At 37.5% G+C, this 22,888-nt stretch overlaps 1 protein-coding gene across 15 annotated transcripts in view; it reads right to left on the bottom strand.

The window, feature by feature from the left end:
• Positions 1–22,343, bottom strand: part of LOC108408247 (protein PBDC1) — a 170,579-nt gene extending 148,236 nt beyond the window's left edge. For 6 of the 15 annotated variants that reach the window (XR_012127457.1, XR_012127458.1, XM_073227833.1 and 3 more), the window contains exons 1-6: positions 22,195–22,342; positions 22,040–22,105; positions 20,734–20,793; positions 20,087–20,227; positions 19,025–19,136; positions 18,514–18,708 (exon numbers count right to left, since the gene is read on the bottom strand). Coding sequence is in view for 13 of the 15 variants with exons in the window: in XM_073227833.1 (XP_073083934.1) it covers positions 18,514–18,708; positions 19,025–19,136; positions 20,087–20,227; positions 20,734–20,793; positions 22,040–22,105; positions 22,195–22,236 (616 nt within the window). In the remaining 2 variants the exon portion in view is untranslated. Of the gene's footprint in view, positions 1–1,444; positions 18,709–19,024; positions 19,137–20,086; positions 20,228–20,733; positions 20,794–22,039; positions 22,106–22,171 lie in introns of those variants that run through there. The other 9 variants (XM_073227826.1, XM_073227829.1, XM_073227825.1 and 6 more) reach the window with 5 other exon arrangements.
• Positions 22,344–22,888: the final 545 nt, after the last annotated feature.

Below are 22,888 nucleotides of genomic sequence, written 5' to 3'. Positions count from 1 at the left end.
TCCGGTGTTATGCTTTACAGGACTTTTCACAGAAAAGCTTTTCATATCTATGTCAGCAACAAAATGATCAACTAATAGCAAACATACAAGCATATTATTTTCATTTACTTCTTTTGACACTGTGAATGCCTTTGTGAATTAAACATTTGTTGATTTCAGAAAGAACAATCTGTTGATTTCATCTTATATTAAGTACTTTCTAATTCTACAATTGAATATTTCCTAATATTTATGATTTCATTAAGGTGATTACAGGTGGCCATTGGACTTTTTTCTTTAGAATGAGTCCACCATTTGAAAATGATTATACCTGCCTTCCAGAAATCCTTAGTAACACTTGACATGTCCGATTTCAGTAAAGCTGGCATTAAAAGAATATAAAATCTTAGAAGTATATACTATGGATCTTATACAACATATGTATTTACTTGATTCCTTCCACTTACTCTACTTTCTCCAAAATGCAAGGTTTTACTGGTAAAGATTCTATTAATGAATACATCTAAAGCCAATCTGAAGACTTCTACCTTCTCCTCTCTTTCTCTTACATTTAAGAGTCCACTTCCTAAAAAAGCCATGATGATGAGGGATGATACAAAGAGAAAGAATGTTAGGCCTTTTCCACCAAGCAGTCTCAAAAGGAACATAAGATGTGTCTCCTTTTGAATGCAGTGACTGAACATTGTTAAACTTGGTCCAATCAAATTACTTTTGAGGCCAGTATTATACAGCTGGTGTTTAAATTTTATGTCTGATGATTTCAAATCCTACATTTTTTCAACTACAGTATGGCCTAAATAAGCCCTGAGGCTACTGGAAGAAAAAGGGGACAGGGAGAAAGTGAAGGGGAGAGTAACAAAATGGGGGAGAAGGGAGAGGAGAGACCAAGAGCAAACTCAAGGTGTCATTCTGGAACCCAGTAGTTGTTCCAAAAGCTTAAAATGCTAGAGCGCCACAAAATTGCTTTCTTTTTGTTCCCTACCTATATTCTCAGCCCACTGTCTTGTTCTGTAAGCCAAACTATCAATTCTTTCTCCTCTAGATTTTCCTGGTCTTGTTGAATGCTCTGCTCTGAGTAACAGTCGTAACAAGTAATTTGGAGCAGAAAGAGCTTTTAGCCCCACTGTTAGAAGATGGAAAGCTGATGCTAGGAAAAAGGATCCCACTACAGTATGTTTTTATGTGCGAAGAAAATGGGGAATAGTCAAAGCAGAGGGGAGATCGGTCCTGACATACCAAGTTGGAAGTCTGATCACTAACCCTAACTATCCATAACCAACACATACACAAAGATAGATGATAGATAGGTAGATATAATCAGACCATGAGGGTTCCTCATTATCCACACGGATTTAGTGAACGAACATTTTCAGTAAGAGCAAAATGGTTTGTTGCAGTTTCAGTGGAAGCTTTACATTATTGAAAAACTGTAGCCTCACTTGAGTTAAACAATATATCTTTCTTTTTTATTGAAGTATAGTTGATATACAATATTATATTGGTTTCAAGTATACAACAGTGATTCAAGTTATATAATTATTAAATCCTCACCCACAGCTAGTGTAGTTACTGTCAATATAGAAAGATGTTACAGAACTGTTGAATATATTCTCTATGCTGTACTCTCATCCCCATAACCAATTTATATTGTGATAGAGATTTTGTGCCTCTTTATCCCTTTCACCTGTTTCACTACCCCCCCCCACCTCAATCCCCCACCCATGGTAACCAGCAGTCACTTCTCGGTGTCTATGAGTCTACTGCTGTTTTGCTCATTGTTTTGTTTTTATTTATATCTTTCTTTTAATGGAGATTTCTCTCAAGAGTTTAAAAATTATTTTTAAGGTCTTATTGTATCTTACTGAAATTCTTTTATTTGGGGGGGCATTTATTGCTACTACTGTTAGATTTTGTACTGTGAATATAACATTCTATTTTTCAATTTACATCATATATTTGTATGAGGAAAGAAGTAGATAAAACACCCAAGACACTTGTTTTTATTTCTTGAACAGATAATATGTGATTATAAAAAGGTAAGGTTAAATCTAAGCTCATTGGTTACATGACCATCAATCCCTTTCCAAAAAGAGAAAGTTTAAGAAGGGGAAGAGGTGCTTTTAAGAATGTGAAAGGAATCTGAACCTGGAGGTAAACCTGGGTTCTGGCCTAGCTGTTTGCTAGCATATCAATTTAGATAGATTTTTTATTTGTAAATTTAATTTATAATGGATATATATGGGCATACTTTGAAAACTATGAAGTATCATACAAGGAAAAGCAAAGTAATATTACTACTGACATTAAAAGTGAGAAGGTAAAAAATTAGCTTAGACTAAGAAGTTAAAAGGTTGCACTGCCATTCGTCTTGCTTGCATAACAGACACAGATGAAGTCAGCTGAGAAGTTAACAAGAAACAATGATTTCTCCTAAGGACACATTGCAGCTGAAAAGTTTCCTAACAACTCCCTCCTTGAGTGACTACTGTTTTCTTACTCACTGAGGAACTCTGTCCCCTAAAATGAGTATCAGAAATTTTGCTGTTTGAAATTATTCAGGAAGAATTAAACATCCAGCTCTTGCCTGGAGAATCGAAGTTATCTGACCCAGAAAAGCAGCTTTGAAACACAAACCAAATGCAGAGATTCAAATAAGGAGTTTCAGAACAAAATATTAGACAACTATAGTATCTTTAAACTTTCTGAGAGAACAGAACCCTTGGTCAACTTTTGCATTCAAGGACCTGATGTTGACCCCTTTATACACAACCCTACTTTACTTTGAGGCTAAGATATGATTTGATTTAAATTCAATCTTAAATTTCACCTAAACTCATCCTTTTCTCCAAATCCCATAATTTCATTTTTTCTTTGTTTGGAAAGATGCTCCATGATTTCCCTGACATGCAGTCTCCCTCATTGCAATGGTACAATAATCCTAACTTTGTCATACTACAGATTTGTCCCTGATGGTCTTTCATTGATTGGGCTAAGACAGGTAAAACAGATGATGACAGAGATAGAGAAACAATTGACCTTGTGGGCAGAATAAATGACTGCTTACATCCTCAAGATCACCTTTAAAAAGCTGAAGCTTTAGTCATTACATTCTTGTTGCAGGCCATAAGGAGGAGGAAAGACAGAGGGTAGAAGAGGACAAGAAGGGACCCCAGCAGATGAATTAGCTTCCTTTAAGCAACTTTCCTATAATATCCACAAAATAAACTTCAGATTACATCCTATTAGCCAGAACTTAAGTCACATGTTTAAACTCCACTGCAAGATATTAGTAAATAGTCTTTTAATCCAAGTATCAGTATGTTCGCCTAGAATTTAGAGTTCTTTTATTAAAAGTGAGAATGCATGCTGGATGAGCAACTATCAGTCTCAGCCACATACTGGTCCACTGTGTATGGGTGTGCAGGCTTATGCAGTGCATGACTCCATTAACATAGACTAAAATATGAATGGTATGCCCTCGATTTAGTTGCTTAATGTGGTGGCTTCAGCCACAAAACAGTATAGGTATGATTTTGAAGCTATATGAAGGAAGTAAAAGAAGAGAGATACTGCCAAGATTCTAAGCTGGAATGGTGGGAAATATGGCTATGACCACACAAAAAATTGTGAACGACCAAAAAAGTAGGCATTAAAAAAAATCTGACCATATTAATTATAGTCATATTTCACTTTGTAAAGGTGATCTTGCATACCTAGTGTTATGACTGCAAATTCCTGTATAAAGTAGGCATTTGTCTAGTGATCTTGTTCATAAATTGGCTTCTCTACTCGTATTGCCTAATGTGGAAAGGCCCTTCAAAATGTAGAATTACTTGGACCATCATTTTTCTTGTCTAACATATCCCTCTCTGGAAGAATAGAATGACATTGGAAGAATTTGGGATCTTGTTTCAACCTGATCATTTTGTGTCTCAACTGTGATACCAGTATATTGGAATTATGCCTGATACATAGTAGGTACTTCATTTACTTATCTATTCAAAAATATTTATTAAGGTCCTACTATATGCCAGTCAGACATTCATCTAGGTGCTAGACATACAACAGCAAACAAAACAGACAATGTTCCTGCCCACTAGGATAGGGGTAGAGGGAAAAGTGGTGAATTATAATGAAAAAGAAAAAGAAACAGCAAGGTAAGGGGAATAGAGAGTGTCAAGGGAGGTGTTATTTTAAATAAAGAGGTCAGTAAAGACCTCTCCATTAAAGTGGTATTTGAGTAGCGATCTTTAAGAAGAGAATTAGCACCATATAGATATTTATGGGAAAAGCTTTCTAGGCAGAGGAAATACCAGGTCTAAAAGGTCCTGAGGCTGAAGGTAGGAGCAAGAAAGTAATGAGTCACAGATGAAGGTGACACATATCTTGAAAGGCATGAACTTTGCTGGTAATGACCTTGCTAGAACATTTCCTTAAAGAAACTAAGTCATTTCCTTTTATCATACACGTAATTCAAATACTTCTATAATGATTCTACGTTAATCTATTCTTCCTTACACTGCTACACTAATTTTGGAATAGATTAAATTTAAATAAAAGTATCAAGTTCCAGAGCTGAAATCCAAATCCATTCTGTGTAAATCTGTAATGTTTATTGTGCGGCAAATACTTACCTACCTGAAGGCTGAACAACCTGTCACCTCTATGATTTGCTCATCTAGCCTACAGCAGGTTTAATGTCCTATACCTATTTCAGATTATAAAGAAAGGAACAGCTTCTCTGTACCCAAAATAAATTGACTTCATTTTAACTAAAAGGAAATAATCCACATATTGTCTAGATGAAAAATGCAATAGTGACATGTTTTTTTATTCCAACACAATGAATCTTAATTACTTGAAGTAAGAAGAGTCTAAAGGAGGAGCTCGTTATTTCATACCATACTGACACAGTATCTAAGAACATGGATTCAAGAAGTCAACTGTATAATCAGGAATTCACTGAACATAGAGTCACATATTGGCAATCTTTCTATGATTTGATAAATGAATAAACTGAAATTAATGAATATGCATGGAAGATAACAATAACTACCTGCTGTCACAGAGATTGGGTAGGTAATCAATAAAACCTTTTTTTCCTTTTCTTCCTGGGTGTACACCTGGACTAAATTTCCCACCCTTCTGTTTTGTGATTCAGTGGCAGGAGACTGAGTTCTGTTTGACAGAATATGAGTAGAGGATGTGTATCATTTCTAGGACAGGCCAATGAAGATCAATAAACAATCTTTCATGGGTTTTCTCCTTCCCTGGCAATATAGTTGGCAGTAATGAGTTACTAAAAATTTCTTTTTCATGGGTTGATTTCCATATTTTTAAAAAATGAGCATAAAATTGTTTTTTAATCACATAAGGGCACTAAAAGTTCTACTATATATTTGCTTAGCAAACTATGTCAACATCCTTGTGCATATTTAAATTCTGTTTTCTGAATTAATGTTTATGGCATATAGTATCTACTCCAAAAATATTTAATTAAATTAATGAATGCAAGAATCAAGTTAAAACAATCAATCCAGATTGAGTGCTTAATACTTAATTTACTCAATAGAGCATATCATTTCATCTTCCTTCTTCATATCACAAGGCAGAAATTAAAATAAACTTCCAGTATCCAGCCACTACTAACTAAACCTTAAATCTTTAACCTGGGACTCAAAACCTCTCCAAGCCTAAATTTCCTAATGTGTAAAATGGGCATAATAATGATACCTTTATGTTAGGGATAGATGTATGTAAGGCATCTAGGGCTCATTGTTAGTGTCTACAAGTGAATTAAATACATATTTTCAACCTCATCTATTAGTTCTCTTGAACATACATATATCCTATCATTCATACTTCAGTCAACCTACACTGATCACTAGTCCTTAAATGTACTCTAAAGGACCATTTCCTGGGAATCATTTAAATATGCATTTGTAAGTGTTTCTATAATTGAGCATCAGTTGAAAATACTACTTATGATTATTTATCATGACAATATAAGAGAATGTCCAATTTTTTAGAGTATACTGAAATATATGGGTAAAATGATATGATGAAATGATACCTGTTTTAAAATGCCTCAATAAAGAAAAAAGGATAAATGAAGCAATAATGGCAAAATCTTGATAACTACTTAATCTGGGTGACAGGTAGATAGTTCATTATATTATTATTTCTACTTTTTTATATTAAAAATATTTTCATAATAAAAAATAAATAAATGTACCATGGGTGAGAGTAAGCTTGGCAGGTAAGCAAGTATCTTCAGAGTTCATAAACTCATATAGGATGAAGAAGCAGTCAGTTTATTTCAAAAGTGGTGTTGGGGGTGGGGAGGCAGGAGAGAGAATTCCCTTGTTTACCTTCCATAAACCAAAGGGCAGTGTACAAACCTTAGTGACTTTGAGGAAGAAAATGACCTTAAGATTGACAAACTTTCTAGGAGCCTTATTTTCTTTAATAAAAAGACAGGAACAGGGGAGGAGCCAAGATGGCGGCATGAGTAGAACACCAGAAATCACCTCTGAAAAACATATATTTTTGAAAATGCAACAAATACAACTATTCCGAAAAGAGAGACCAGAAGATACAGGACTACAGGGAGACTACATCTACACCTGCAAGAACCCAGCAACTCACGAAGGGGGTAAGATACAAGCTGCGGCCTGGCGGGACCGGAGCACCCCCACCCCAGCTCCCCGCGGGAGGAGAGGAGTCAGAGTGCGGAGGGAGAGGGAGCCCAGGACTGCTAAATACCCAGCCCTAGCTATCTGCAACAGAGCGCAGACACATAGTGCGTGGGGTGCTGGATACTAGGGAAATGGGACAGTAAAATCTGTGAGCAGATCCCCGCAGACGGCACCCCTGGGAAAAAGAAAAGTGAGTGCTTTTTGAAAGCCTTAAAGGGACAGGGACCTCACAGCTGGACAGACGCATCCCGGTACAATCAGCTCAGCAGCTGGGAACCTGGAGAACTCTGGGCACACTAACCCCCTGGGCAGCAGCGTGGCTCTGAGGCCCCTCATGGCGATAAACGGCATCCTGCCCATTCCCACTCCAGTGTGGCCCCACCATAATGGAGCCCACAGCAACCGCACGCAGAGCTTCCTTCACGGTAGCCGGGCAAGAATCAGAAACCCCATCTACACGCAACTGCCCAGCACAAGCTGCTAGAGGTCGCCATTCTCCCAGGAAAGGAAGGCCACAAACTAGCAAGAAGGGACGTTCTCCCAGCTGACATGTGCCAACTACCCACGACTATCTCTATCACCATGAAAAGGCAGAAGAATTTGATACAGACCAGATTAACCCAGACAGTCTCCCCTGAAAAGGAATCTGGGGAGATAGACATAACCAATCTTCCTGAAAAAGATTTCAAAATTAAGATCATAACCATGCTGGTGGACTTGCAGAAAAATATGCAAGAGCTAAGGAGGGAGAATACAGAAGTAAAACAAAATCTGGAAGGATTAAAAAGCAGAATGGATGAGATGCAAGAGGCCATTGATGGATTAGAAACCAGAGAACAGGAATACATAGAAGCTGACGCACAGAGAGAGATAAAAGAATCTCCAGGAATGAAACAATATTAAGAGAACTGTGTGACCAATCCAAAAGGAAGAATATCCACATTATAGGGGTACCAGAAGAAGAGAGAGAAAAAGGGAAAGTGTATTTGAAGAAATAATTGCTGAAAACGTTCCAAAACTGGGGGAGGAAATAGTCGCTCAGACCACAGAAGTACACAGAACTCCCAAAAGAAGGGACCGAAAGAGGACACCAAGACATATAATAATTAAAATGGCAAAATTCAAGGACAAGGACAAAATTTTGAAGGTAGCTGGAGAAAACAAAAAGGTCACCTACAAAGGAAAACCCATCAGGCTATCAGACTTCTCAACAGAAACCTTATAGGCAAGCAGAGAATGGCATGATATATTTACTGCAATGAAACAGAAGGGCCTTGAACCAAGGATACTGTATCCAGCACGATTAACATTTAAATATGAAGGAGGGATTAAACAATTCCCAGACAAGCAAAAGTTAAGGGAATTTGTCCCCCACAAACCACCTCTAGAGGGTATTTTAGAGGGACTGCTCTAGACGGAACACTCCTAAGGCTAAATAGATGTCACCAGAGAAAATAAAATGACAGAAAAGAAAGCAGACCAACCAAATACTAACTAAAGGTAAAAAATAAAATTAACTACCCACAAAAGCAGTCTAAGGAAACACAAAAGAGCACAGAATAAAACACCCAACATATAAAGAATGGAAGAGGAGGAAAAAGAAGGGAGAGAAATAAAGAATCATCAAACAGTGTTCATAATAGCTCAATAAGTGAGTTAAGATTGACAGAAAGATACTAAAGAAGCTAACGTTGAACATTTGGTAACCATGAATCTAAAGCCTGCAATGGCAATAAGTACATCTTTCAATAATCACCCTAAATGTAAAAATGGACTGAATGCACCAATCAAAAGACACAGAGTAATAGAATGGATAAAAAAGCAAGACCCATCTATATGCTGCTTACAAGAGACTCACCTCAAACCCAAAGACATGCACAAATTAAAAGTCAAGAGATGGGAAAGATATTCCATGCAAACAACAGAGAGGAAAAAGTAGGTGTTGCAGTACTAGAATCAGACAAAATAGACTTCAAAACAAAGAAAGTAACAAGAGATAAAGAAGGACATTACATAATGATAAAGGGCTCAGTTCAACAAGAGGATATAACCATTATAAATATATATGCACCCAACACAGGAGCACCAGCATATGTGAAACAAACACTAACAGAATTACCAGAGGAAATAGAATGCAATGCACTCATTTTAGGAGACTTCAACACACCACTCACTTCAAAGGGCAGATCCACCAGATGGAAAATAAGTAAGGACACAGAGGTGCTGAACAACACACTACAACAAATGGACCTAATAGACATCTATAGAACTCTACATCCAAAAGCAACAGGATACACATTCTTCTCAAGTGCACATGGAACATTCTCCAGAATAGACCACATATGAGGTGACAAAAAGAGCCTCAGTAAATTCCAAAAGATTAAAATTCTACCAACGAACTTTTCAGACCATAAAGGTATAAAACTAGAAATAAATTGTACAAACAAAGTAAAAAGGCCCACAAACACATGGAGGCTTAACAACATGCTCCTAAATAATCAATGGATCAATGACCAAATCAAAATAGAGACCAAGCAATATATGGAAACAAATGACAACAACAACAACACAAAGCCCCAAATTCTGTGGGACGCAGCGAAAGCAGTCTTAAGAAGAAAGTATATAGCAATTCAGGCCTATTTAAAGAAGGAAGAACAATCCCAAATGAATAGTCTAACATCACAATTATTGAAATTGGAAAAAGAACAAATGAGGCCTAAAGTCAGCAGACGTAGGGACATAATAAAGATCAGAGAAAAAAATGAATAAAATTGAGAAGAATAAAACAATTGAAAAAATCAATGAAACCAAGAGCTGGTTCTTTGAGAAAATGAACAAAACAGATAAGCTTCCAGCTAAACTTATTAAGAGAAAAAGAGAATCAACACACATCAGCAGAATCAGAAATGAGAAAGGAAAAATCACAACGGACCCCACAGAAATACAAAGAATTAGTAGAGAATACTATGAAAACCTATACGCTAACAAGCTGGAAAACCTAGAAGAAATGGACAACTTCCTAGAAAAACACAACCTTCCAAGACTGACCAAGGAAGAAACAGAAAATCTGAAGAAACCAATTACCAGCAACGAAATTGAATCAGTATTCAAAAAACTACCAAAGAGCCAAACCCCCGGGCAAGATGGATTTACTTCAGAATTTTATCAGACATGAGGAGAAGATATAATACCCATTCTTCTTAGTTTTCCAAAAAATAGAAGAGAAGGGAATACTCCCAAACAAATTCTATGAAGCCAACATCACCCTAATAACAAAACCAGGCAAAGACCCCACAAAAAAGAAAACTACAGACCAATATCCCTGATGAAGGTAGATGCAAAAAAACTCAACAAAATATTAGCAAACCGAATTCAAAAATACATCAAAAGGATCATACACCATGAGCAAGCGGGATTCATCCCAGGGATGCAAGGATGGTACAACATTTGAAAATCCATACATAACATCATCCAACACATAAATAAAAAGGACAAAAATCACATGATCATCTCCATAGATGCTGAAAAGGCATTCGACAGAATTCAACATCCATTCATAAGAACTCTCAACAAAATGGGCATAGAGGGCAAGTACCTCAAGATAATAAAAGCCATATATGATAAACCCACAGTCAACATCATACTGAACAGTGAGAAACTAAAAGCTTTTCCTCTGAGATCAGGTACAAGACAGGGATGCCCACTCTACCCATTGTTATTCAACATAGTACTGGAGGTCCTAGTCATGGCAATTAGACAAAACAAAGAAATACAAGGAATCCAGATTGGTAAAGAACTTAAACTGTCACTATTTGCAGATAACATATATTGTACATAAAAAACCCTAAAGACTCCACTCCAAAACTACTAGAACTAATATCGGAATTCAGCAAAGTTGCAGGATACAAAATTAACACACAGAAGTCTGTGGCTTTCCTATACACTAACAATGAACTAATAGAAAGAGAAATCAGGAAAATAATTCCATTCACAATTACATCAAAAGGAATAAAATACCTAGGAATAAATCTAACCAAGGAAGTGAAAGACCTATATCCTGAAAACTGTAAGACACTCTTAAGAGAAATTGAAGAGGACACTAGCAAATGGAAACTCATCCCATGCTCTTGGCTAGGAAGAATTAATATCGTCAAAATGGCAATCCTGCCCAAAGCAATATACAGATTTGATGCAATCCCTATCAAATTACCAATAGCATTCTTCAATGAACTGCAACAAATAGTTCAAAAATTCATATGGAAACACCAAAGACCCAGAATAGCCAAAGCAATCCTGAGAGGGAAGAATAAAGTGGGGGGAATCTCGCTCATCAACTTCAAACTCTACTACAAAGCCACAGTAATCAAGATAATTTGGTACTGGCACAAGAACAGAGCCACAGACCAGTGGAACGGAATAGAGTCCAGACATTAACCCAAATATATATGGTCAATTTATATATGATAAAGGAGCCATGGACATACAATGGGGAAATGACAGTCTCTTCAACAGATGGTACTGGCAAAACTGGACAGCTACATGTAAGAGAATGAAACTGGATCACTGTCTAACCCCACACACAAAAATAAATTCGAAATGGATCAAAGACCTGAATGTAAGTTATGAAACCATAAAACTCCTAGAAAAAAACATAGGCAAAAATCTCTTGAACATAAACATGAGTGACTTCTTCATGAACGTATCTCCCCGGGCAAGGGAAACAAATGCAAAAGTGAACAAGTTGGACTATATCAAGCTGAAAAGCTTCTGTACAGCAAAAGACACCATCAACAGAACAAAAGGTACCCTACAGTATGGGATAATATATTCATAAATGACAGATCTGATAAAGGGTTGACATCCAAAATATATAAAGAGCTCACGCACCTCAACAAACAAAAAGCAAATAATCCAATTAAAAAATGGGCAGAGGAGCTGAACAGACAGTTCTCCAAAGAAGAAATTCAGATGGCCAACAGACACATGAAAAGATGCTCCTCATTGCTAGTCATCAGAGAAATGTAATTTAAAACCACAATGAGATATCACGTCACACCAGTAAGTATTGCCACCATGCAAAAGACAAACAACAACAAATATTGGAGAGGTTGCGGAGAAAGGGGAGCCCTCCTACATTGCTGGTGGGAATGTCAATTAGTTCAACCATTGTGGAAAGCAGTATGGAGGTTCCTCTAAAAGCTCAAATAGAAATACCACTTGACCCAGGAATTCCACTTCTAGGAATTTACCCTAGGAATGCAGCACTCCAGTTTGAAAAAGACAGATGCACCCGTATGTTTATCGCAGCACTATTCACAATAGCCAAGAAATGGAAGCAACCCAAGTGTCCATCAGTAGATGAATGGATAAAGAAGATGTGGTACATATACACAATGGAATATTATTCAGCCATAAGAAGAAAACAAATCCTACCATTTGCAACAACATGGATGGAGCTAGAGGCTATTATGCTCAGTGAAATAAGCCAGGCGGAGAAAGACAAGTACCAAATGATTTCACTCATATGTGGAGTATAAGAACAAAGAAAAACTGGAGGAACAAAACAGCAGCAGAATCACAGAACCCAAGAATGCACTAACAGTTACCAAAGGGAAAGGGACTGGTGAGGTTGGGTGGGGAGGGATAAGGGCAGGGAAAAAGAAAGGGGGTATTACGATTAGCATTTATAATGTGGGGTGGTATGGGAAGGGCTGTATAACACAGAGAAGACAAGTAGTGATTCTACAGCATCTTACTACGCTGATGGACAGTGACTGTAATGGGGATTGTGGGGGGGACTTAGTGAAGGTGGGAACCTAGTAAACATAATGTTCTGCATGTAATTGTAGATTAATGATAACAGAATAAAAAAAGACAGGAACATATGAATTTTAAAGTATTGTGATTTTGATTTTAAACATTATCCAAATTCTCAGAATTGTGTTTGTTTGGCCAGATATAGTTTAGTGTAAACAGAAAGGACATTATAATAATCTTGAATCATGGAGAAGCACGGTGATTATTTTCAACTGTTTTCTAGAGGAAATGTCTAGTGCAGGGTACATCTAGGACAAAGGGAACCTTATGATGTCTTGTGCGGTGTTCTTAGTGCAACAGGAAGGACAATAAGTAAATTAATAAATGACTTTCACACACACAGTGGATTTTCAACTGGGTAAAGCACATCCTCTACTACCTAATTTTTTTCCACCAAAAAACAAAACAAAACAAGATTTTTGAACCAGATTTCTGAGGTATCTTCCAGTTGTAAAGTCCTATCCTTCTCTAAGTTGAGGCATTTTTATTCATTTTATTCTCATTACAATGTAAAGAACACCCAGTAATAATTGGAGCTTCCAATGATTTAGTCTGAAAAAAACTTGTATGAATTTCAAGACGATAAAGTCTCAAAAATTAACAAAACAAAATGAGGGAAATGTGTCAGTCAAACCTCAGTTCACAAGATTAAGAAATTAAAATATAATTTTGAAACTGAAAAAAGATTATAGTGATACACTATAGTGATTATACCGTAGTGCTTTTACTCAGTTGTAAATGCAACAAGGAATCTCTTCCAGAGATAAAAAGAAAATGACAAAGAGAAATTGAAAATATTTAAGGAGCTTAAACTAGCTCAGTGCATTACTTCACAATAGAATGGTATTACCTATGATTATTAAATACTTCAATTCCTCACCTAAATTATTTGTCTCTACTCTAGCAAGAACCTGATTCTAGAGTGGAAATTTGGATTTGGGAAGAACAATGAGATTAATAATGAAAAGATGTGGATCTGAGTCCCAACACCAACACTTATGTGATAGAGGGTAAATTCCTCTATGACTCAATCTGTTTCTCAGTTTATAAAATGAAAACATAAATACTGACTTCAAGAAAATGCAATTCATATTGAGGAATTCAGAGAAAGCCTGTGAAGAGCAGGGAAAATTTAAAGCTAGCCAGTCACATATATAGTCATCACATGAAAACAGTGCAATTCAGGAGACCAATATGTTGACATTCATAATGCTTTCATAATTCTAGAGATAGAAACATGTAGGCATGGAGAAATGACTAGTCACGTAACATACATACATGCCTTAAAAAATTTAAGGATCATTTAAGATTCTGACTGTTTATCTGAGTAAAGAATATATGACAGCAACTGTGTTGTACCAATGTGGGGTGGTAAGAATTGTCCACTCTGTGTGCAAGCAAAAAAAAAAAGAAAAAGTTTTATTTGTAGAAAACTTAAAAACAGTGTTAAAACCCAACAAAGATCTGGCCTGCTTTAATATCACCACGCTTAGGCCATTTTAAACATCAGTGATAAAATTTACCTCTGCAGAAAAATCTTTTCTTGGTCTAAGGTCTAAACAATTGGTGAAGTTACTGTTGAGTTTCTTTTTATGTAAGCTTCAAGTGAGCACATATTCATTAATAAGCATTGTGTTGTACTTAGAAGTAAATTTACACACCTCCTAGTTACACCAATGGCTCCTGATATACTTAAGACTCACCTACAGGACTTTTATTGGAGAGTGAGCTCAAAATGTTTGAGAATCAGTGAAGCTCACTTTGGGTGCTGTTTGTATCTCCAATCCTCTGGTGCAACATATCTTTGTTTAAACTATAGTTTTAGAACAAATAATGATGAAAAAATAAATAGACAGATAGATAGATAGATAGATAGATAGATAGATAGATAGATAGATAGATAGATAGATAGATAAATGGTGCAGTGAATGCCTCTGCTTTTGGCACAGGGTTTAAGCATGCATTCTTTATTAGCTTCCTATTGCTGCTGTAACAAATTACCACAAACATAGTGGCTTTAAACTTAAAAATGGCTGTAGATTTTCCTTCTGTAAATGTAAAAACTAGTCTGTGCCCTTTCCCTGTCTCCAAAAGACGTCATGGTGATAACGGGGATGGTACCACATCCTGAATTAATCACAGATGTTTATACATGTCAAGCCTCGCTTGATATTATTTCCCAAATACTTCACAGCAAGGGCTCAAATCTTGAACTTCCTAGCCTTTATTTACCTTGCTAATAGGATTCCCCTTCTTCCAGTTACCAATAACATGTTTCTTCCTTTTGGGCCCTCAGCAGCATCCTTTAAGTCCATATTTCTGATAGTCTGTTCAAGGCAATTTAGGATTTCTCTATCATGCTCCTCAAAATTCTTCCATCCTCTACGCACTGCCTGATTCTAAAACCACACCGACATTTTAAATACTTGTTACAGCAGTCCTCCACTTATAGTACCAAAGTCTGTAGTAGTCTTTTACTGCTCCATAATAAATTACCACATAATTAGTGGCTTAAGATAACACCTATTATCTCACAGTCCTGTGATCAGGAGTCCAGGTACAACTTAACTGGGTCCTTTGCTCAGGGTCTCCCAGGGCCAAACTCTTGGTATCAACCCAGACTGCAATCTCACCTGAGGCTTAAGGTCCTCTTCAAAACTCACTGGCTGTTGGCAAAATTCAATTCCTTTCAACTATAGGCACAAAATCCCCATTTTCTTGCTGGTTATCAGCCTGGGAGCACTCTCAAATCCTAGAGGCCACCCTCAGGTCCTTGCCACATGGCCCCCTTCTCTCACAACATGGCTGTTTGCTTCTTAAGGCAACAGAACATCTGTTGCTGCTTCTTGACTCATTTAGTGACTCATCTGATTATGCCAGACCTACGCAGAATCATCTCCCTTTTGATTAACTCAAAATCAAATGGTTAGTGTTGCAAAACTGGAAAACTACATGTTAAAGAATGAAACTGGATCACAGTTTTATACCACACACAAAAATAAAATCAAAATGGATTAAAGACCTAAATATAAGACCTGAAACCATAAAATGAAAAGAAAACGTAGGGAGTAACTTGAACATCAGCATTAATAATTTCTTTCTCCCCAAGCAAGGGAAACAAAGGAAAATAAAAACAAGTAGGAAAAAGTCAAACTAAAGAGCTTCTGCACAGCAAAGGAAACCATCAACAATATGAAAAAGCAACCTACACAATAGGAGAATATATTTGAAAATAATACATCTGAGAAGGGGGTAATATCCAAAATAAAGAATTCAAGTAACTCAACACCAAAGAAACAAATAAACTGATAAAAAAATGGGCAGAAGACCCGAGCAGACATTTTTCCAGAGAAGAGATACAGATAGCCAACAGGCATATGAAAGGAGGCTCCACACTGCTAATTATCAGGGAAATGCAAATCAAAACCACAATAAGATATCACCTCACACCAGTCAGAGTGACTGATGTCAACTAGATAAGAAATAGTAAGCATTGGTGAGGATGTGGAGAAGAGGGAACCCTTGTACACTGCTGGTGGGATTATAAATTGGTGCAGCCACTATGGACAGTAGTATGGAGGATTTTCAAAAAAAGAAAAAATATACAATACAACCCAGTAATTCCACTTCTGGGTATTTACCTGAAGAAAACAAACTCACTAATTTGAAAATATTTAGGCACTCCTATGTTTGTCACAGTATTATTTACAATAGCCAAAATATGGAAGCAATAAAAGTGTCCATCAATAGATGAATGGATAAAGAAGATGTAGTACATATACATGATGGAATACTACTCAGCCATAAAAAAGAATGAAATCTTGCCATTTACATCAACATGGATGGAGCTAGACAGTACTATGCTAAGTGAAATAAGTCAGACAGGGAAACACAAATACCATGTGATTTCACTTATGTGAAATCTAAAAAACAAAACAGAAACAGACTCATAGAGAACAGACTGGTGGTTGCCACAGAGGAGGAGGTGGAGAAATGGGTGAAATAGGGAAAGGGGGAATAAATTAGTGAGAATGTTGATATCTTGATCTGGGTGATAATTACATGAAGGTATGCATGTCAAAATTTGTCAAGCTATACACTAAGATCTGTCCATTTTATGTGCTTCTATAAGAAAATCAAATCAAATGGTTAATAACTTAAACACAGGAATGAAATCCCTTCATATTTAAAAGTCTTGCCTATACCAATAGGAGGGAATTATACAGAGCATGTATGGCAGTGGTGGGAATCTTGGGGCCATCTTAAGAATTCTGCCCACTCTCCCTTTTAACCTTGGATGGTGCCTTAGATTCCTGGCCTTATAGTGCAGCTGATGTGTTCTGTGTTCTTATTTCCCTTCCTTTTTCTAGTCTGTATCCCCTAGTCCTTGGACAGATGGCTTTTGCTTTAAAGCAGTCTGACTTTCAACATAATGTTTCTTATTTTTTTATAAAATGAGTCAGAGAAAAGTAATTAAGCCATTTTTCTTGCTAGTGGGCAACAAGGAAAAGCCAGAGGCACAACTGTACGTGAACTATACTCCTCATTCTTCCCCAGTCCCGCAAGCAGTATTTATGTGTTTCCAAGGACACAAGTTTGTGGATATTTAAGAATGTATGGACTAGAGAAAGTTAATACAATAAACAACTCCTTCATTCGAAAAAGTCTGCCTAGTATAAAGTATTTAACACATTCCTACCCTCTTAAAAACATATTTTTACAAAATGAAACTCTTAACAAATGTTTTAGATATTTTTAAGAACTAGACAAGAGAATTCATGGAGAAACCTATTTGCTTTGTGCACAACTGCTGCTGCTAGATGTGTGCATCTCTAGTTCAGCTCTTGCCTAGGAGACAACTCATCAATTAAGTTTGATTTTTATTTTCCTTCTATATTCAGTGGGGGAAAAGCCTCATTTCCCTCCCTTCTCTGCTCTGGTAATCCTTTCTTGCATGATCATAGTGTGGTTAGACTTTTAAGAGTACTGACTGTATGCCCTATAAACATTGTGGCCTCCTGTAACTAGTGTGTTTTAGCAAACAAGGTCAGTATGTCTATGAGGACATGCACAAACCTTTATACATATGTGAAGATAACTGAAACACACACTCTTAAAAGTCATTATATAAGAACCCCCCTCCCCATTTATGGAGTCTGACAATGTATCATTTAAAAGTATGTTCATTTGGTGTTAATGTATAAACGCATGCTATTGTCCAAGCATTATAAGAGGGAAGCCACTCTACCAGGCTTTATATTTAATTATTAATTTCTGATAGGTTTAAGATAACAACTTGGCTACCAGAAGAGAAGCAGGTACTGAAGCAGGTCCAATTTCCTACTCGTCTAATGTGAACCGGGCTTCAGTCACTAGTCTGACAGGTTCAGGGTGTTGCTATTATCCCCATGGAATACAAATCTTTTACCAGATATATCAAAGAAAATCAGAAAGCTATAGTCAAATTGCAAGAATCAGTTCTTATGTAAGCACTTCTAATCCCAAAACCATGTACAACTTAACAGGTTTGAGGGAACTTCACTACAGGAAATAATGACAAGCATTAACAAACAAGCATTAAATCACTATATATAAGATACGGCAAAGAGATTATATATCTGAAAAAAAATCTGAAGTGTCAGAGAATTTTAAATACCTTTCAAAAAGTCAATCACAGATATAGTTACAAGAACAAAATGAAAAAAGAATTTAATTACAAAATTTACTTGACTGGTGGTGAGAACCAAGAAACAAAATATCAAGAAACAGTGGACTAAAACCCCACTAATAGTCTTTAAGCCAGTTCATACAAAAGAACCGCCCAGAGCAGCTCCTGATTATTAGGCTAGAAAGATATCCTTCTACATGTCCTTCAATTTCACAAGGACACACATTTAACTACAGGGGTCTGTGCAAGTATCATTATGGTACTTGTAGGCTCAGCTGAGTCACAGCTTCTAGAGTGCTATTCCTTGTCTACGTCATACAGCTGTCTCACCACTTTTAATTTCTTTCTTGGCTTCTTCTTTTCCTCCTTTTTTGGTTTTCTCCTTTTCTCCTTCCATTTTGGCTCCTTTCTCTTCTCCACTGTCAGCTCCTTTTTCTTCTTTGTCCTGAACACTGGTGTAAACTGCTTTGTTATAGCCCTCCCGGTTGCGAGCAATTTCAATGGCAAAAAATTGTATCCTGGGAGCTGAAAGGTGAATAGAATTGATTGTTGTCCTAGTCACAATTACTTCTCTAAACCTGCTGGAAATCTATTGACAAAGCTGAGCTAACATCAAAGGTTTTAAGTATAGTCATAAGCTTCAAAGATGTGGAGTTCTAGTTCTACTAAATGAGGCTGAATAACTATCCTATTTCACAGTTACTCAAGGAATAGTAACAATATTAAAAGACGTAATAAATAAGATGTTCTCCAAACTAACTATCCATGACACTGATTTTTCAATAAAACCAGATCCCTCACTCTCCTTATACAGAAACAATTCCAAAGGCAAGAAACTCACCAAAGATGGTGTTTTCCTCAGTGTAGCCCTGAGAACAATCCAGTCTCAACAAAGTACCATAGTTGAAGTCTTCTATAATTCCATCAAACTTCAGGCAGAATGGCCTCCACTTCTACAAAGGCGAAAAAGATGCCTTAGCTGACAAATGTACAATGCTCGTGAAGTCAGGACAGGAAGGGGGCTTCCATTTCCACAGTAAAGAAAATAACCATAGTGAAAGACACTAGGACTGAGCTGATTGCGAGTTTCACTAGCAGCAAGTTTCTGTGCTACCATATTGACTGGTATTTCCCAACATGAACAATATTTTAACCTAACAAAATACTTAAATCCTTGATTACAGAATTAAAATTTGATTTCTTAAGTAGATTCTCTGTTGTTTTTGTTATTGGCTAGCTCAGGCCAAAATGGTTATTCATTCCCAGTGAGGCACAAATGAGACACAGTAGATGCCCAAAAGTCACAAAGTATTGTCACAAAGTTTAATTATACAAAAGAAATACATTCAGCAGAGGCAATTTTCCAAAGATCAGTTAACATCCTGTTAAGAATTAAGTTTACATTCTTCATAAACCAAAGGCCTACTCTTAGGAAAGAAATTTTTCCAAGTTTAAGAGTTTTAGTGCTCCGTAAAAACTACAAGATAATCAAGTATGCAATGCAAAGCATAAGTTTTCTAATATCCAAGGCTTGTGATAATGTGAACTTAAATCCAAAGAACAAACATTTCCCTTTATTGTTTGCCAATCTTCCATACAAGCCTTCTGGCTAAACTACTCACATAGTAAATTTATTCCTCCTCCCCTGAAAGGGCTGGGTAAGTAGGGGTGAAATGTCCAAGTCAAAAAGGAAATAGAGTCAATGGACATAAAAAACCCATAAACCAGGAAAACATTCATTTAATAACTGACTTATTAGTTGATTATAACTACATAAAAGCCCTGATTCTTTATGCATTTTCTTTAAAACAAACCACAAGAGATCTAAATGTATAAAAATGTACTCCCAAATCAATAATTGTTGGTCAGATGCTAGGCAATATTTGAGAGAGAGAATTCTTACCTCTTTAGCTGCCTCTGATTTGAGCTCTTCTGGGTCCAAAACATCTACCCTGAGTCTCTCAAAATTTTCCCGAAACTCAGAGTAGATTTGGTCATCCACTTTGGTGAGTTTCAGGAACTGTGGGTCAACTGATGAAATCAGCTGCCAAATTAATAAGACAACATATAGATGCTAGTCTCTAATTTACTACACTTCTATCCCCACTCCCCCAGAAAACCCTTATGGTTCTTAGGGTAGAAGAGTTCATTAGGAAGTATAGGGAGCCTAGGCTCCAGATGAAATCATGACAGTCTGAAAGGGCCATAATACACTATAGTCTGTTCCACCAATTCAAACCCTTTTGACCCTCATACTGCCTGGCTACTGCTGTCTATGGATTATTCGTTCAGTCAACAAACATTTCTTAGGTGCCCACTAATGGGCCAGGCACCCTTTTGCCAGTTAGCCGAACACTGGGCAAAAAGCACAGCTCATTGCCAAAACAAAATTCATTTTCACCACCCTGTTCTCTATGGATAAGATCTTACAGTAATAAAATTTATCTCCAAAACACAACTGTTTGACTTCCTGAGAATAGTGATTAGCAGAGCACCATATACTACAATTATATATTTAATCCTGCTTAATAATGAAAACAACCAGCTCACTTTGTAGTAGACTTCGGCATGCTGCATTGCTCTCATGGCCCAAGCCATCTCAATATCAGGCTGCAAAGGAGTGAAGAAAGCCAGGTCAGAAATCTCCCAATCCTGCTACCAGAGGACAAATTAAGGAAGTCTGTGGATGTCTAGTTAATGCTTAAGAGGGCTACCAAACTTGGTGTTACTGTCAAAGGATAAAAACTGGACTAATGGGTTTGGACATTATAATACTTTTGTCCTTATGACAATCAAAAGAAGCTACCTACACAGTCTAACAAACAGAATGAGCCACAGGCTATCTTTTCCCATAAGCTAGTGAAAGTGTGGGAGACTACACATTAAGTGGTAGATATACTGCCTTCTCAGAACTGAGTCAAATCATTGTAAAACTGTAATAATATACCCATATGTATCACTGAGTTGTTGAGAGGACAAAATAAAATAATGGAACTGAAATTACTATTCACTTTTTATATTAAAATCATCAATTGTGTTTATCAGACAGCCAATTCCACATCCTATAACACGTAAAAATGAATCGGTATCAGGAAGAAGGCGAGGTTATAAATAAGCCTTACCAAGTACTCACCACCCCCTTCCATTAGAATCGATTACACAGATATATTTCACTGACCCCAGAAAAAGCCATTTGCATTTTTTACGTCCATGCTTCAGACCAGGCCATTTTCCTGACTGCCAGTCCATGCCATTTCTCCACCCACATTTTGAAGATCCACTTCTAGATCTACTTCCTCAATGAAGTCTTCCTCTACTGTCTGGTTCTTAGGGATTTCTTCTTCAGCTAAACTTTGAATCTTACGCCCTGATCCACTCATGTAGCATACAGTACATTTTTATTTGGGTATTATTACTATTCCTATGTCCCTGTCCTGTATCTCAAAACACAACATGTTTTCTCCTTCAGGATCTATACCGGGCACGCCATAAGCCAGCAGAACTTCTTTACTGCACAAGTGTAATCATTTCGGGACCTTTAAAAACATACTGATTCCTCACTTCCATTCCCCAGATATTCTGGCTTAATTGGTACGAACTGTGTACTGGACATCAGGATATTTAAAAGCTTCCCAGGTGGTTCTAAAGTGCAGCAAAGTTTGGGGACTACTTCCATTGGCTTTAGTCTTGTGTTTGTAGACCAAAAAGATTAGAGTAAATTAAAGGCATAGTTTCTGACGTACGTGGAGAGACTCTACAGATGATAACAGGGCTGGCGGTTACAATTTCGTGACAGGCCTGTGCAGACACCCCAGGCTAGCTAGGTGAGGGGAAGCTATGGGAAAGTCTTACTCACATCGTTGCCATAAGATTCGGCTGGGAGAGAAAGTGCATGTGCCACAGACACCAGTTCCCCGGAAACCTGGGAAGAGAAAAGTGGAGGGGAGGGAGAGTTCAAGGCTCTAACCGGCTCGTCTTCCCCGCTTACCCGGCTCCAGGGCAGCGTCTCACCGGCTCATTAGTTCCACTAGTCGCCTCCATGTTGCAACCCATAAACGTGGCCCCACTTTCCCGGAAATGCCTTTTTTGTGCTCCTGCTGCAGTTGATTGGAAAGGAGGGCTGCGTAAGAGTGCCTCTCGTCCGGCTGCGCTTGCGCACACCCTCCTAGCCGGAAGGCGGTGCTCCTGGGCCCCGCCTCACCCGCGCTGTGCGGGGCTAAAGTGTTTCCTTGCAAGGTCTGGGCTGCTAGTGTAATCTGAAGTAAATGAATACTCAAAAATATCGGGTGATCATGGGAAGCATAAATTAGAGCAGCTAACGCATCTCCACTGCACACAGTGCCTGGCAGAGATTGGAATTCACGCTCTTCATTTGAATATGTGGGAGCTCACGCGCGCGCGCGCACACACACACACACACACACACACACACACACACTTCTCCCTTAGGAATTTCTCAATACGCTATTATGAGCTCTATTGAACAAGAAAGTCTGGCTAGAAGACCTAGAGTGACTTACTTCCCGAAGGCCGTAAGAGGGAGGAATGAAGTTCAAACACAGGCTTGCAGCACTCCAACCTGGAACTCTTCTCAATGCACCACATGCTTTGTCCCTTTTACATTCTTACTCCTGGTTGAGGAAAAACATAACTGTACTGATTAAAAAAAATGTGCCAAGTCATTCAAATTTTATGAGTACTGATC

This window comes from Manis javanica, chromosome X, assembly GCF_040802235.1.
Source record: "Manis javanica isolate MJ-LG chromosome X, MJ_LKY, whole genome shotgun sequence".
Taxonomy (NCBI): Eukaryota; Metazoa; Chordata; class Mammalia; order Pholidota; family Manidae; genus Manis; species Manis javanica.
This window is presented reverse-complemented; position numbering and strand designations above follow the sequence as displayed.